The sequence below is a fragment of the Cygnus olor genome, chromosome 3, assembly GCF_009769625.2.
Source record: "Cygnus olor isolate bCygOlo1 chromosome 3, bCygOlo1.pri.v2, whole genome shotgun sequence".
Lineage (NCBI taxonomy): Eukaryota > Metazoa > Chordata > Aves > Anseriformes > Anatidae > Cygnus > Cygnus olor.
In genome coordinates, this window is record NC_049171.1 from 89,536,569 (window position 1) to 89,551,267 (window position 14,699).

The window sequence follows — 14,699 nt, forward strand, 5'->3', positions numbered from 1 at the left end:
TGCGAAGACTGCAGGCCATAGCACGCAGGTAGCTAGGAGGAATGTGCCTGTGTTCTTGGGACTGCACCACTGCCCTTGAGATGAGTGTTTGGTTTGCTCTATTTTACTTACAGCCCACTACAGCCAAATTGCCAACTCCTAACAACTGGGCAAAAACAGCTTTGGACCTGCTTATCCATACCTTGCTTAGACATTTGCACATTTTAAGCAACCATAAAAGAGATTCTGCATCCTGCCACACCACATGGGTAACATTTCACACCTTTTCGTTTGGTTGGTTTTTGTTTTGTTTAGGATCTTTAGAACCTGTTCTAAATTCAAGCTAAGTGATTAACCACAAGGTCAATTCAACACACATATGAATATTTAGGTACTCCAACAAAACCTTGAACCAGGACTTCTATTACTTGTATCCTGTACAAAGCTTTGTGGAGCTTCTATATGTAATTTAACCAGCACAACCAACGACAATCAGTTCAGAGACAACTAAGGATTCTGAGCTAAATCCATCATTAATTAAGAGAAGGGGAAGGGAACCAGGCCTCAAGTGTCCTCTAGGATCTACAAGTTACTGTTTTTAAAGCATAGTTTAGCCCTCTAGGAACTGATATGATGACATACAAACCTAAACATTTACTCTTAAACACATTAAGTATTACTTGCTCTGATATTTGCTGACTACTCCAGCCACAACAACAAAAATACCAATGCATTCATTTGCCCGTTTGATGGTGTATTATCGACAGTTGTCAAAATACAAGCCAACAAAGACGTTCACAGAAGAAAAACAACATATAGCTTTTCTGCTTTCTGTTAAAACACAGCTACATTCTCATTCCATATTAAGTGTCTCTGAGTGGGCGTCACTGTATAAGCAGAGCTAACACATAACAATCAGACAAAAATGGCATTAACTTTGCCTTCTAATCTTCACACTGATTCTAGATGTACAAAACATTGCTCAATAATGAGTAGATGTTACATGCATTTGGTTAGAAAACAAAGTGGAAAAACTACTGATATCATTGCCTTTCTTTTCTTTCACAGAAACTGACTCTTACCAAGTCAGATGGCAGACTGAAGACTCTCTAATTTGATGTTATGATTAGTAGAGATGAAGACGCATTAAGTTCATTTGATCTTTTCAGCAATGATGAGAAACACTCAGCTCCTTCATGAGTTTTCATATTAAATAAGCAGAAGAGATTTGCATGGAAAAGGCATGAAATGGAGATGTAAAGGAAGGAAAGTGCAATGAAGAACAAATCCTTCCCTAAAAACACCGCTGATTCTTCCCTCTGTGCTCTTTTACATTAGTCTTGGATTACCTTCTCTCACTGTAATTCCTATTACCATACCATTCAATTTTGTTTTAGAGCTGCTTGACAATGGCTTGAAAACAGAGCTGTGCAATTTTTGCCCACTTCAGAAACTCATTTTCCCAGATAAATAAGTTTTACAAATACTGAAGTTAATTTTTGTTGAAGTTGATTTTTGGCCCTGGATTTCTGTGAATAAAAATATTTTAATTAATTTGAAATTGGTTAATTAAAGAGACTTCAGAAAGAGCTTTGTTGAGCTCTGTGTGAGTTAGATCTAACTCTGAATTCAACTTATGGAAGAAAAACAGAGAAAAAGAAGCCTGGAGAATTTGAAGGTAACAATAACTATAGCTCAAGTAGTAAATAGAATTAATGGTTCAATGATGACAATATAGTTCTGTTACCTAGAAAATTAACAAGAGATCTATCTTATAGTTTCTGGCAAGAATATAATGAACACTGGTCAGTTCTGCTCTACCTTTGTTGCAAATAAAATATGAGTTAAGCGATCATGCACTTCTGAATAATTATATTATTTCATGACCCTGCTAGATCCTGATACTGTAAATGCCCTGATGTTAAGTCATAACAGCACAACTTACTTCCACTGAAAGCAAAAAAAAATTAATAAATAAATTTAAAAAATCAGAAGAACATACAAGAGCTACATCTGATATTAAGAGTCAATAAATAAAGACAATAATTAGAAAGCATGAGAATACTCGCACAAAAGCACAGATCAGTTCTATGTGGTATTTTCCTTTGCCTCTAGTAATTATCTCTTGCTGCCACTATGTTTAAGGCAGGAAACTATACTAGGCAATAAAGATATCAGGAGTGTTTGTGGGTGGATGATGTTAGAAGACCACGAAGAGTTCAGGTCCCTTACACATTTCAGCATTATTTCTTAGAATAAAAAGGTAAAGAATTCACTAGAAATTGTCAAGTTGTGGCAGGGCTTACCTTAAAGGCCTGAAAGCTCTGTGACACCTCAGACTTAGTCACAGGTTCTAAGAAAAACTTTAACAGAAAAAAATAAAGATTGTAAGAAAGGCCAAATGTGACTGACAATATCTAATACTAAAAATTTTGATTTCTCTGCATGAAGGGACAATGCTAAACTGATTTTTGTTTTGAATTATTTTTGGGGGTAGGTATTGGAAGTTCTCTAGGAGCTGATTCTTTTTGTTTTGGGAATCTCTCCTATCTGTTCATTCAGATTCCTGGCAGAGAGCTAATGTCATGGGAATTAAATAGACATTTCTCTTCAACAGTGAGTCATAGTACAAGATCAAAAAGGATTTGCAATAGCTTACGGTCTGTAAGGCTTATTAGTATCCTAAAAATTAATTGTGCACATCAAAGATTACAAACTGAAAATCCTGTTCTTTCTCTGAGCGCCTAAACTCAGAACAGCTGGCACAAACCTTCCCACCCCCTTTTTTTTAAGCATTCCCTATAACAGTGACTATTAAAGGCTAACAGCTAGGAAGTTATGCCCTTTGCTTGCCCACAACTTGAGAAAAGCAAACTTGTTTGATCAGACTGCAAACAAATACCACCACTGACAAGGAAGGACTTATCTACCAAAGACAAGACATGCTCCACGCATCTCAGTAGTTCCAGCATGGCTTACAACTAGAATAGAGGATTTTTCTTTTTTAACTTCTCAAATGAAAAAAAAAAATCCAACTTTTTGGACTTACACAAAAGAATTGCGTCCCCAGTAGCTAGTCTCAATTTTTTCATGCTCCAAAGGCTGTTAGGCCATAAGGTAATCACAACCAAGACTAGGTGCTGGCTCATGAGCAATAAATATCCTGCCTCACAGCTCGGGGCTGTACGAGGCAGCCATGGCACGTATTACAAGTGATATATAACGCAGTGCGCATGCATCTTCACTCACAGACATCACAAGTCAGAAACAGGCAGTGGCAAAGGAGGGGACTGCACGCAAATGTCTGAACCCAAAAGTAATTTGGCAATGAAAAACAGTGTAATACTATTGATGAAGCCTAGTCATTTTTATTGGAAACAAGAAAGCGGAAGCATTTCTCCTTTGAAGTTTCTACTGATTCTTTGCTATTGTTTGTTATATTTCTTCCTGTTTTAAGCACAACCAGTCAGGAAATTCTTTAAAATTAAGTAGTGTGACAGATTAGCATACTATTTGCTATATTGATATAACTCATTTTATCAGTAAGGTTATGCAAAGGAAAACCATATTTATCCTGCACTAGCTTTCTTTTTCTCTGACAAGCTTATCTGTCACCAGAGGAGATTCCAAGTTCATAAAACTGGTTAGCTGACATTTCCAACATAATATGCTTTGTGAGGAGTAACAACCTCCTAAACAATTTTGCCAATTACATCACTGTCGCAATCCAAAAACACTTCATCACACACTGACAGACCACCACGGAGCTCTTCCTAAAAGTCATGTGGATCTGGAGAGTGAGAGGCTGTGTTCTCATCAATATGGAAACACTCGGAACAAGCAAAGTAGTACACAATTTAATCCAGACGGACATGGATGGATAATCAATTCTGTGATGTAAAGTAATAGCCAGATCCTTTACAATACTGTGTAAAAGCATCACATTTTTTGAAGATTATGAGAAAAGTTTACGTGAGGCCTTTAAATTTTTAGCTCCAGAGTAAGCATTTTGTCTTGGATACAAATAAGTTTCTTCAAATTCTTCTTTTTGTATTCAGAACAACTGCTTGTCAGTGACTAGATGCAGTTCCATTTTTCTAAGGCAAAAAAAGAAAAATAAAAAAGATGATCTGTTGCAAGTTTTCTTAGAAACATAAGTAAAATTTAAGTAATCATCTTCATGAGTGAAAAATAAGCTTTTCTCAAGATGGAAGTTTGATTTAGGGATTCTCTTTTTGAGTATAAGAAATGACAATTTTGTACTTCGAAAAGTTAACTAAGGTCAAGATTAACATAGCATCCATTAATTAGTTTGTTGATATCATGAAGGCTTTTCTTGTCATCCCACTGATGAATGAGGGAATTTGCATCTCAGCAGGTAAACATATTTGATACTTCCTTAATCTACTGCACAGCATTTGCTACAGCCAAAAATAAGAGAAAGTGGGATACAGAGTTAAAACAATTTAAAAAAGAGATTACATGATAAAAAGAAATATGAATGAAGAATAACTTTTAAAAATAACGTGTTCTGTACTGATGTGTTTCTTAAACATTTTCTTTGCTAATGGAAGCCTCCAGGGAATAAATATTTGTTTCATATGCCTTCCATTCTGCTCATGTCATTTTAGATTTTCACTGTAACTCTGCCTTTTTTTTTTCCTTCTGTTCTCCTTGCCTTGGTTAGATTAGAGAGGTAGGTGTTAGTGGGGTACTTGATGAAGATTGAAGACCTATTTTCTCCCCCCTTGAAGACCAGCCTGATTTGAACAAATTGAGGAGTGAAGCAGTCTCTTCATGTCCTTGGGAAAAGCCTTTGCCATTTCAGCATTTCCATCTTTCAGACATGGTCCCCTTTGTTCACAGAGAAAAAGAAAGAAAAGGTACCAGCACAAGAAAATTCTGAATGATTTTATATAATGTCAATGGGGCTGCAAAAGCTCCCTTTCAGCCTCCTTTATGGTTGGTGAGCATGTGAACGCGAGGTGGATCCAGGAGGGGAATGCAGGGAACTAGTGCTTGCAGCTCGAACAGGGCGAGAAACAAGCTGTTGTCCACCACTCCCCACCTCTGTTGTTGCCACTTCCTTACAACCCTCATCCTTGTGGGTACCGTTTTGTGCTGGGCACTCAAAATGCACACAGTGAAAAACCTGGAGAGAACAAAAGATGAAGATAAAGCAAAACAATTAAATGCTGTCAAAAGCATGATCAAAACAAGATGAAATCTGTATGGAAGTATGCAGGCCAAATCAGTACTTAACCAAATTAGAATGTTTCAGCATGAGGTCAAAAACATCTTTCCATGTGTCATAAATATTGCAGCAACATAGTAAGAGTGGAGCAAGAGAAGGCCTTCAAATTATACAAACCTTTACTTATGGCACCAAAATTCAGAAAGACAGTTCTAAGGCAGATAGAGATATTTGTAACTGATTTTTCCTTTGCCAAGTGGCATAAATATCTACTACATGCTATTGGAAGACAACAACAATTATATCAATTGTTTCAAACGTATCTTGTGATCTAATTACATCCTCCAAAGACTGAATGTTCATACACATGAGAAATGAAATTTAAGTCATTACCAATATGACTCTATTTCAAGATTGCCTTCTTCTATAATAGCAACGATAGTTCTACAGAGATATCCTGAAGTATGTAGAGATGTATTCAGACTGTCCAAGGAAGCTGTCGTTGTATCACATGAAATATGCCCTTTGAAACAGTGATCAGTTTCTGATATTTCAAAGCAACCTGGACCACTGTACAGGTGATTGCTTCTTGAGTAAGAAAGTCATCTGTTAAGTATTTTTTTCAATATATTTTCTACTTTACTTTTACTTATACTTGTTCTTGACTTGCTTGGGAAGATAAAAGGGAGGAACGCTTAAACTGTTACAAAACTTACTTCCACATCATTTCTCACTGCTATGAATTGCACAGCTTTGCCACACAGTAATTGAAGTATTTTCTTATATTGCTTTTAAAATTTTGTTTTGTCATTTATTGTAGTTTTATAGCTAAACTTTGACAAACATTAAAAATTGAATTTAAAAATTGTCTTAAGTTAATTATGTAACTTTTGAATGACATCTCCTATCATTCATCTTGTAAGTAGTTCATATCTTTAAAGCTCTTCTCGCAAACAAGGGGAATCTCTTATAATCCTAACTGCCCTTTCCCAGGCCCTTTCAAGTTAAAGTGGACAAAATCAAATACCATAAACAAAACACAGGTATACTACATATTCATAGAAGACTACAGACTATTGTATTTTCTAACCTTTCTTTAATACAACTGAAAATCCTATTATGCTTTTTGACCATCCTTGCAGAAGTGTGTATAGAGCAGATATCTACAATGACATGCCTAAAGCAGCCCCTGGGTCTTTTCTGAGGAGGTAGCTAGTTTTTAATTCAAATCCTGACAGCATGAATGGAATGAATAAAATATATTCTCATTCACTGTGTTTTTTGTATCCCCATTATATTTTCTTGTGCCTCTCAGTGTACAAGTTCTTGTAGTTTTTTTATAGAGATACATAACGATGCATGTTTATATTTCCACATATACACACATGCTAATATAAAGATGTACTGCTATGTCTTCATATATATATGAACAGATTACAAATATATCTGCACCCATACCCACACACATACACATGTGCACAAAATGGCTTTTTCTCTGCATTTCTTCTGGTAAGCTTTTTCTGAAGCCAAACAAATTTCTACAGTGGCATGAATTCTCTCCATCTGTTACAGTTCTTGAGAAGCCAATTTTTGTGTTCAGCTACACTTCTTGAAAAGTCCCTTTTATACTCATCACACTCCTATGCTTTTAAAAGTAACAGCTATTGTCATTTTTCTGCCACACTTATCAGCATCAGGATTTGCAGAAGAGAACAATATCTTATCATTGAATTTCTTTAATGCACTGCATTTCTTGAAAGGAAGTACAGTCTAATGAATGGGATGGAGATCCACAAGTCAGAAGATTCCATAACTGTACTGTATCTTACACCAATAAGGTTTTTCATATAAAATTTCACTTTACATAGTGATGCATGCTTTTTAAAATATATTATGCTCACCACTGAAATTTAGCAGATACTAGCCTATAAAATCTGAAGTACCTGATTCTTAAATTATAGCTTTAATTTTTACCATTTCTTTCATACTAAATTCTTAACGGTCATCTCAGCATCTGGCAAATTAACAGGCCTGTGAATTTATTCATTCCATTTTCAGTTACGCTGCCACTTTAACATGTAGAGAATTCAGCTTATGAAAGAAGCAGAAGATAGAGAAGTACAATTGAGCTCATCTACTTAATCTAATGTTGAAATTATGTATTTAAGACCAGTATTACTAAAACAAACAATCCTGTGTTTTTTACTCTAAAAAGGTTGAGATCACAGTTCAGCATTGTTCTCTAATGTTATGTTATACTTCTCATGGATGTTTTAGGGAAGGTTTGACATACAAAGCAGTAAGGCCAAGTACACACACACACTGGTGCAGTAATTTGTAAGACAAAGCTTTCACGTTTGCAACTAGATGCTCTTTCCAGGTCAGTACTACTGAAGAGGAATAACATGACAAAACTTATATAGTCAGTTAAAAGTATCAGGTGATCTGTCTGACAAATAAATGATGATAAGGACTAAGGAAAAATAATCCTTTTATTTATAAAAGTAGGATGTCTGTAAGCTCATGAAAAACAGGTTACATTTTTATCATGTTCTAACCCACCAAAAAAAAAAAAAAAGTCAAGAAAATCTCTGTAAATTATGTCTTTCAACAAACAGAATATATGGTGGAAGAAAATACAAGTTTAAAAGATGAAAACATTCAATAAATGGAGAAAATTTACATTTTTGTTTTTGTAACCCCAAAAATCAGACTGTGCTTCAAAGTTAAAAGGTATGCTGCAGCTGTGTGCTCGTAGAACAAATAGGGTATACAAAAGTAATATAATATAGCAATATATGTATGCTAATAATCTTCCTCCAAGCTTTGGGAGGAATAAGCTGTTTGAAAAATAAAATAAATTAGAATGGGGTACAATTTTTAAAGACAAAAGAGGGTAAGACTGAGAATGGCAACATGTGTTTATAGTTCAACTTAGCTGTTACATGAATAGCCATAAACTCTATTTGCATATACTGATTTCACTATAGTTATGCAGTGCTCCATACAAATAACTACACAGGATATTAAATTCCTTGTAACGGGAACCAATTTGTAATTAGAATTATGTTTAAAAGCCCACAAATCTGTTACTCTTCAGGGCTTAAAGCTACCTTTAAGAATTACAAGTTGGAGGTAATGTTTCTTATAGGCTGATTTGCTAAGTTTATGCAATGTTCCTCATATTCTTTTTTAATAAAGAGATGAGAAACTACAGAGATTGGCATGAGAGCAAATAGGACTGTCTATATGCTGATCAGTAATGGAAAAGGCTTCTTCATGCACGCACAACAACCTGAAGGCAGTTTCTGATTACATATTTCTGAGAACTCACTGATGAGGATTGAACCACACGCTACAGGAGACGGTGCTTAGAAAGAAAAATGTTATTTTTGGTTCAGTATACTGGTCAGTTTCTTTCTAATTGTCTGCTGAAAACTGATGTTGACACCTCATATGTTGTCCATAGGTGCTCTAAAATCGGACATAATGCTATTTGACAATTCTGCCCATGTCTAAGAACTAGCCTTCCCTTATGCTAAATATGATCAGAAATTGCAGAATGGTTAAGGTTGGATAGGACCTTTGGAGGTCATCTGGTCCCATCCTAATCAGTAACTCCTAATACTGCTGGAGCTGGCAACCTTTAATACCACTATCTACAGTTCATTGTAAAAGGTGAAAGTACAATGTTCTGGGGTGAACTATGCATGTGGGCTGTAGACATGCATGCATAAACACGGAAGCAGCTCTTGGTGTCTCTATTTTTTGTCATGTAAGGTCATGATCTCTCAAAGACATGCATATATTCTTAAATCTACATATTGTAAATTGATTCACTGAAGTCAACTGTAAAACACGGACTTCCTCTGAGGCAATACACAACAATAATAAAAGACAGAAGCACAAGTAAACAGAAAGAGGATAATGTTGCACTGGGTTATTGTAAAACATTTTTTTCTGTATAAAATGAATGGAAAAAATCTCTTTGGTCACTGTTAGTTAACTGATTTACTGGGTATGAAAATCAGTTATAAGAGAATTATATGCAAATAAGATTTTCTTATGAAGAATGAGATTTTTCTTATGTTTTCTTCATTAAAAATATAAAAGTCATAAAACCAAATAATCAGAGACTATACACCTTTCTCTAGTGCACTAAAATAGTATTTTCATCATTCATCAAAATAAGGGATAATTTAAATTCTAATCAAACTTGACAGGAATGTTTGATGGCACTGTGCACAGGTCAAAACTAGAAACACTTTACTGTACTTTGTGTGTAAAAATTAACCAAACAAATGTATTCTACACACTAGCAACAACCCTTCAACTCTGTAGAGTCTGGGAAGATGATAACAGTTCACTAATATTTAAATACAGAAAGCATTCGTTCTTATTTTGCTAGATTGCCAGAGGGGAAAAAAAAGCACATACACTTTAGCGAGCATCATTAATTTCGTTGCAAGATATGAAAATCTATATGGTTATATATTCATGAAGAATACAGGCTATGTTAGAAGTTCCTTACCTCATTAGCTGTGTTGTGAGTTCCAACTATTCTGATAAAAGATGCAGGCTGTTTATCAAAAGTGATTGTTTGCCAGGATCTACAAAAAATTCCAGAAAGACATACAAATATTAGACATGATCACGACAGCTTGAAGTAAAATATACAGGGGATCTATTCAAATGACAGTACATAATCACTTAATAGGACAAACAGAGAAACACTTTTCATCACCTGAATTTCCAGTGCTACTTGTTCGTGTTTATTTTCAAGTGCCTTGACTCTGCTTACGTGTATTTATACATACCTTATACTATAATTTGTATGCGGGAATAATACACATACAATTGCTGAAAGTTAAGAAAATGGTAACAGGAAAAAAAAAAAAAAGCAACTTGGATGCAAAGTCAAAAATCCTTGACGGTGCTACTGGCTGTGTTAGATAAACAAAAGATCAGATAAATAAAAGTAAATGCATCTGTTAAGTACTCATGAGAAATCATCAATCATCAGAGCTCAGTTAAAGAAAATTACAGCTCTAGGAAAAACAAACAAGCAAACCTCTCCATCCCATTCTGTAACATGAGTAGTGGAGGCAGAGGATCCAAGCTTCCCTTGTATGGGTCCTGTCCTTCCAGGACACTAAGCATGACATGAAGCATTTTGCTCAGCTCGTGTTATGACAATTTCACCATCCGGACACAGAGGCAGTGGGGAGACCAGACCACTCCTCCCAGAGCTAGAGTGTCACTTTTGGAGTGTAGGAACCACACCGCGAACACTATAATCTGCCTTCATTTGTACTCTTCTGATTTGGGTGAGATACAACACATCATATGGAGTCTCCTGAACAGCAGGCAAAGGACACCACTTCCCACCACAGCTTTGTGCTCACAGAACATACTAACAGTGGAACAGAGAAAAGAAAATGGGACCTAGAGGCTTCAGTTTGATGCCAGTCTTCCATTGCACTAGATTAGTGCCTAAACATATTAGAATGTAATACTGTTTTTTATTCATAAAACAGTAAAGCTAGATATAGAATTTAACTGTTTAGCAAAACTAGACTCTACCATGGAAGGCTTGGGTGATAAAATGTAGTTAAGTATAACTACATTAACTCACTGAAGAGGAAAAATATTGGATGAAATTTTCCTGAATGTGTCCTAAATACCTCCAGAAATACTCACAGAAGAAATAAGGGACCAAAGCAAAACTGGAACAAAACAGCACTCCCCATCAGTAGAGTGCACCAAAGCCTTGCAGTATTAACAGCTTTGCTGTCACGTACTAGAATTTTACCCTAGCAGAAAGCTATCATCATCTCTGACACAAACATAGCATTTCTTGGTCTAATTTAGTTGACTATTAGGTTTTCAATCCTGTCAGGTTATATTTGCTTAAAGAAGATTGTGAGCCTGATTAAGACCTAATTTCACGTAGTTTACTGGTATTACTGCATGAAGTAATGGATGTGATTACAGTTACTCATCGTAATAGAAGCGCAAGGTCTGAATCAGGCCTCAGAGGTACAGACGTTACCTATCTGCACTTCACAATTTATTTATATCCCTTATGTGGCTATGTTCTCCTTATTTTAAAGCTCATGCTGTTTCTTCAAGCTTTAAATTAAATATAAAGTGAGAATGGACTACTCTTGACTGCCTCAAGATCTGAAAGGATGTCATGATTTAAGCATTTTTTTCCCTAAACAGAAGAACAATTCTTCTCGAGTTTCCTTCTCATATTTCTCTAGTATAGCCACTTAGTTAATCTTCATGGCCACATGTAGACTACATAGTCCCTTAGCTTTTAACCTTGAAATAGAGTCCCAAGATGAGCGGCTGTGACAATCAGACAATTACGATACTATTTCTCACAACAAAGTATTGTCACAGTTTACACAATGTATATGATTTTACATTTACATGTGGACTCTGTGAGAAAAGCAATGATGTAAAAATCAGACCTCCCACTTCAGTGGTTTGTAAAATATTCTAAAGATGTCCTAAACACAAAGGGTTTAAAACCCCAAGGAAGTTTCTGAGAACAGCCTATGCCTTTCTAGCCTCTAAGACAGAGCTTGTGTTCTGCGACAAGAAAAAAAGGTTAATTAGGGACCACGAAATAGAATATAAATGGGAATGTATTTTTTATAGTAATTCTGAGTGCTGGTCAAAAAGCACTGCTAGAGTTCAGTGCAGATTTTCCCAGGATGGCAGTAAATGACATTGTCTGTCATATGAAGTGACACCAAAGACAACACATCCATTCAGTAATACAGAAGAACATGATGAATAGCAAGAGGTTGAGAAAAAGGCCTCTGAAAATCCTTTGACAACATTCATCTCGATCAGCAACTGCAGGAAACTCCTAAGTTCTTCCACTTCCCACTGCAAGTCCTTTCTTTCAGCTACACCGATTCAGATTGGTTTATAAGTATTCTTTTAATAATACCAAAGCTTGATATAAATTACTGTAAATAAATAAAATTGAAAAAAAGAATGTGAGACTTGAAGGAGATAGGGTTTTCAATAAATTAGGTCCTAAGAATATTTAGTATTTTGGTATGTGTCCATTTTATTCCCTTCCCATTGGAAAAAAAAAAAAAGTCAAAATTATACACAGCTTGTAGAAGAGTTATTAAAATTCAAGAATATTGCCACTAGAGAATTAGTACTTGATGGAATAATGAGAACATCAGGTCTCTTAATTTATTTCCTTAGCAAAAAGGAAAAAGCTAAACAGAAAACAAGCCAAATGGATTTGGAAAAAGCCACTTTTGAAATAAGGAAGACAAACTTCCATCAGTAAAAATCTGCAACAATTTCAACTGTAACAGTACATTTAAGAACATTGATATATATATATATATTTATAAAAAATACCTCTCCAGTACAAATATAATTATGCAGCAGAAAGATAATTTATGCAGTGTGACTATACCATATGGGAAGAGAGATTACTGACAACAAATTATCATGGCATATCTGCTTTCTTTGTATTTCTTTTTATTTTTTGCTGATAAAATAAATTCACTAAGACTTCTGTTGATGTATCAAACCATAACAATTGTTCAGTGGTGTTCCTCAATTAAACGAACAACATCTGAGGCAAGCCTTAAGTTTCTTTTAAATTTTCTTCTTTTGCTACAAGTTACCTCTTCTAGTACTCTTAAAATTATTTCAGTTTCTGTGCAGAACTTTCATTTTGCAAAAGGTTTTGCAAAGGTTTAGTCAAGCCATGCATATCTGCTTATTTTATTCTCTCCTAACAAGAGCTAGTCCTTCTACCCTCATAATTCCTTTTGATGGTCTTTACAAAAATTTTCTCCAAATTCTATGCATAGCTCTGGTGTTGATGAATTCATATGTCACTGCATACAAGTAACAGCAGCATTAAAACATATCAAAAGCATCTCTTTTTTTGGTCTGGGATTAGACACTTCTGCGTAATAATTGTCATTTCTTCACCTTTGCTTCCCTATGCCAAGCAAACAAACCTTTCAAGCTTGCGGCAATGCTTCCACCATTCTTTACCTAGGACATAGTCATTACGAAGCTAACAGAACTTCTTTCTCCCATAAACTGACATTGTCATCTTTGGACTTTTTATATCTCTGTATTCTTTATTAGTGATCCATTATAGAACTGACTTTCAGAGAATCTTAGAATGTCTTGAGTTGGAAGGGACCTTAAAGATCATCTAGTTCCAAGCCCCCTGCCATGGGCAGGAATGCCACCCACTATATCAGGTTTTTCAGGGTTTAGCGTTTTTAAATATTCAAGAAGTGTAGATCTTTTTTCTTCTGCTTTCACATCCATCTTGGTGGTTGGTTCATTTGGGATTTCCTACTCAATCGTCAACAGTTGTAGCCATCACTTTGAGATGGTCATCTTTAAAAGAAGATTAGGGACTATCAGTCTACTCAGATTTATACTAAGGTCCTCAAGCTGAAAGGCAGCACTACAAATTGTTTGGCCAGCAAAGGTCTCCTGATAACACAGTTCCATTTTCCAAAAGAAATTAGCCTTGTTACAGCCCTATGGTGTTTTATTTAACAGTCTACATCTCACCTCAGCCATCCGACTTCTAACTCTCTTGTTCTGCATGACTCCCCTAAGGAGATGCAGTAATTGATGATTAGCATTCCAAAGCCATGCTTGCATCCTGTGAGCCTGTCATATTTAATTACATTTTAACTATATTCGTCTTCTATAATAGCCTGAACATAATTTAGATAATTATCTTTTGCTCTCATTCTCTGACTCTGCCTGTCTCACTTAGAGCTCCTTGCAACAAAAATCGCTTTCTCTACTCAAACGTATAAACAGACTCTTGGGCCAAGTGCTTTCATCTCTCCAACAGCAACAGCTGTCACTGAAAACTCAATGGCTCTGTGCATCCCACAACCTATTCACCATATTATTCACAGGAAGAAAAAAATCATTAGAAGCCCCTGCACTTTCATGTTTCTTCCTGTCTTTTTCTTTGGTAGCCTATTGCAAGAAGAATGCAAAAAAAAAAAAAATAAAAATGTCCAAGTAAATTATAACAATAGCTTGCTATTGCTTAAGCTATCTATAGCTCTAAAATAGCAATTCACCTCTTAGAGAATTTAATGGCTTTTCTCAGCATTTTAAATTCTTGCCTAGTTATCTCTATGAAAACGTGCAATCTTTCTAAAGATTTATTATACACAATGGGATATAAAGAGTGACCCATCCCCTTTACCTTTATTTCCTCCTCGTCGAGGAGGAACAAATTAAGAAAGAATTGAAAGCTTATCTCTTATGGACGTTTTCTAACAAGCCACTGGCATTACAGAAATACTGCCACACTGTGGGATCACCAGAGCAGCTCTGATTATAGCTGAAACCAAGCTCAGGCCAAAGACATAAGACCAAAGAGAAAGCTGTTATACGTAACTAACATTCACGAAGATGTAATAACCACATTATATTCATATCATGGCTTGCTTTAGGCTAAACTTGTGAGGTTTGTGTATGCATGCTG

At 35.5% G+C, this 14,699-nt stretch overlaps 1 protein-coding gene across 4 annotated transcripts in view; it reads right to left on the reverse strand.

Annotated features, from left to right (window-relative positions):
* Positions 1–3,327: 3,327 nt before the first annotated feature.
* BTBD9 (BTB domain containing 9) overlaps positions 3,328–14,699 on the reverse strand; it is a 120,346-nt gene continuing 108,974 nt past the window's right edge. For all 4 annotated transcript variants that reach the window (XM_040552330.1, XM_040552329.1, XM_040552332.1 and 1 more), the window contains 2 exons: positions 9,705–9,783; positions 3,328–5,131 (listed from right to left, as the gene is read on the reverse strand). In XM_040552330.1, coding sequence (XP_040408264.1) covers positions 4,937–5,131; positions 9,705–9,783 — 274 coding nt within the window. In that variant the 3' untranslated portion in view covers positions 3,328–4,936. The remainder of the gene's footprint in view (positions 5,132–9,704; positions 9,784–14,699) is intronic.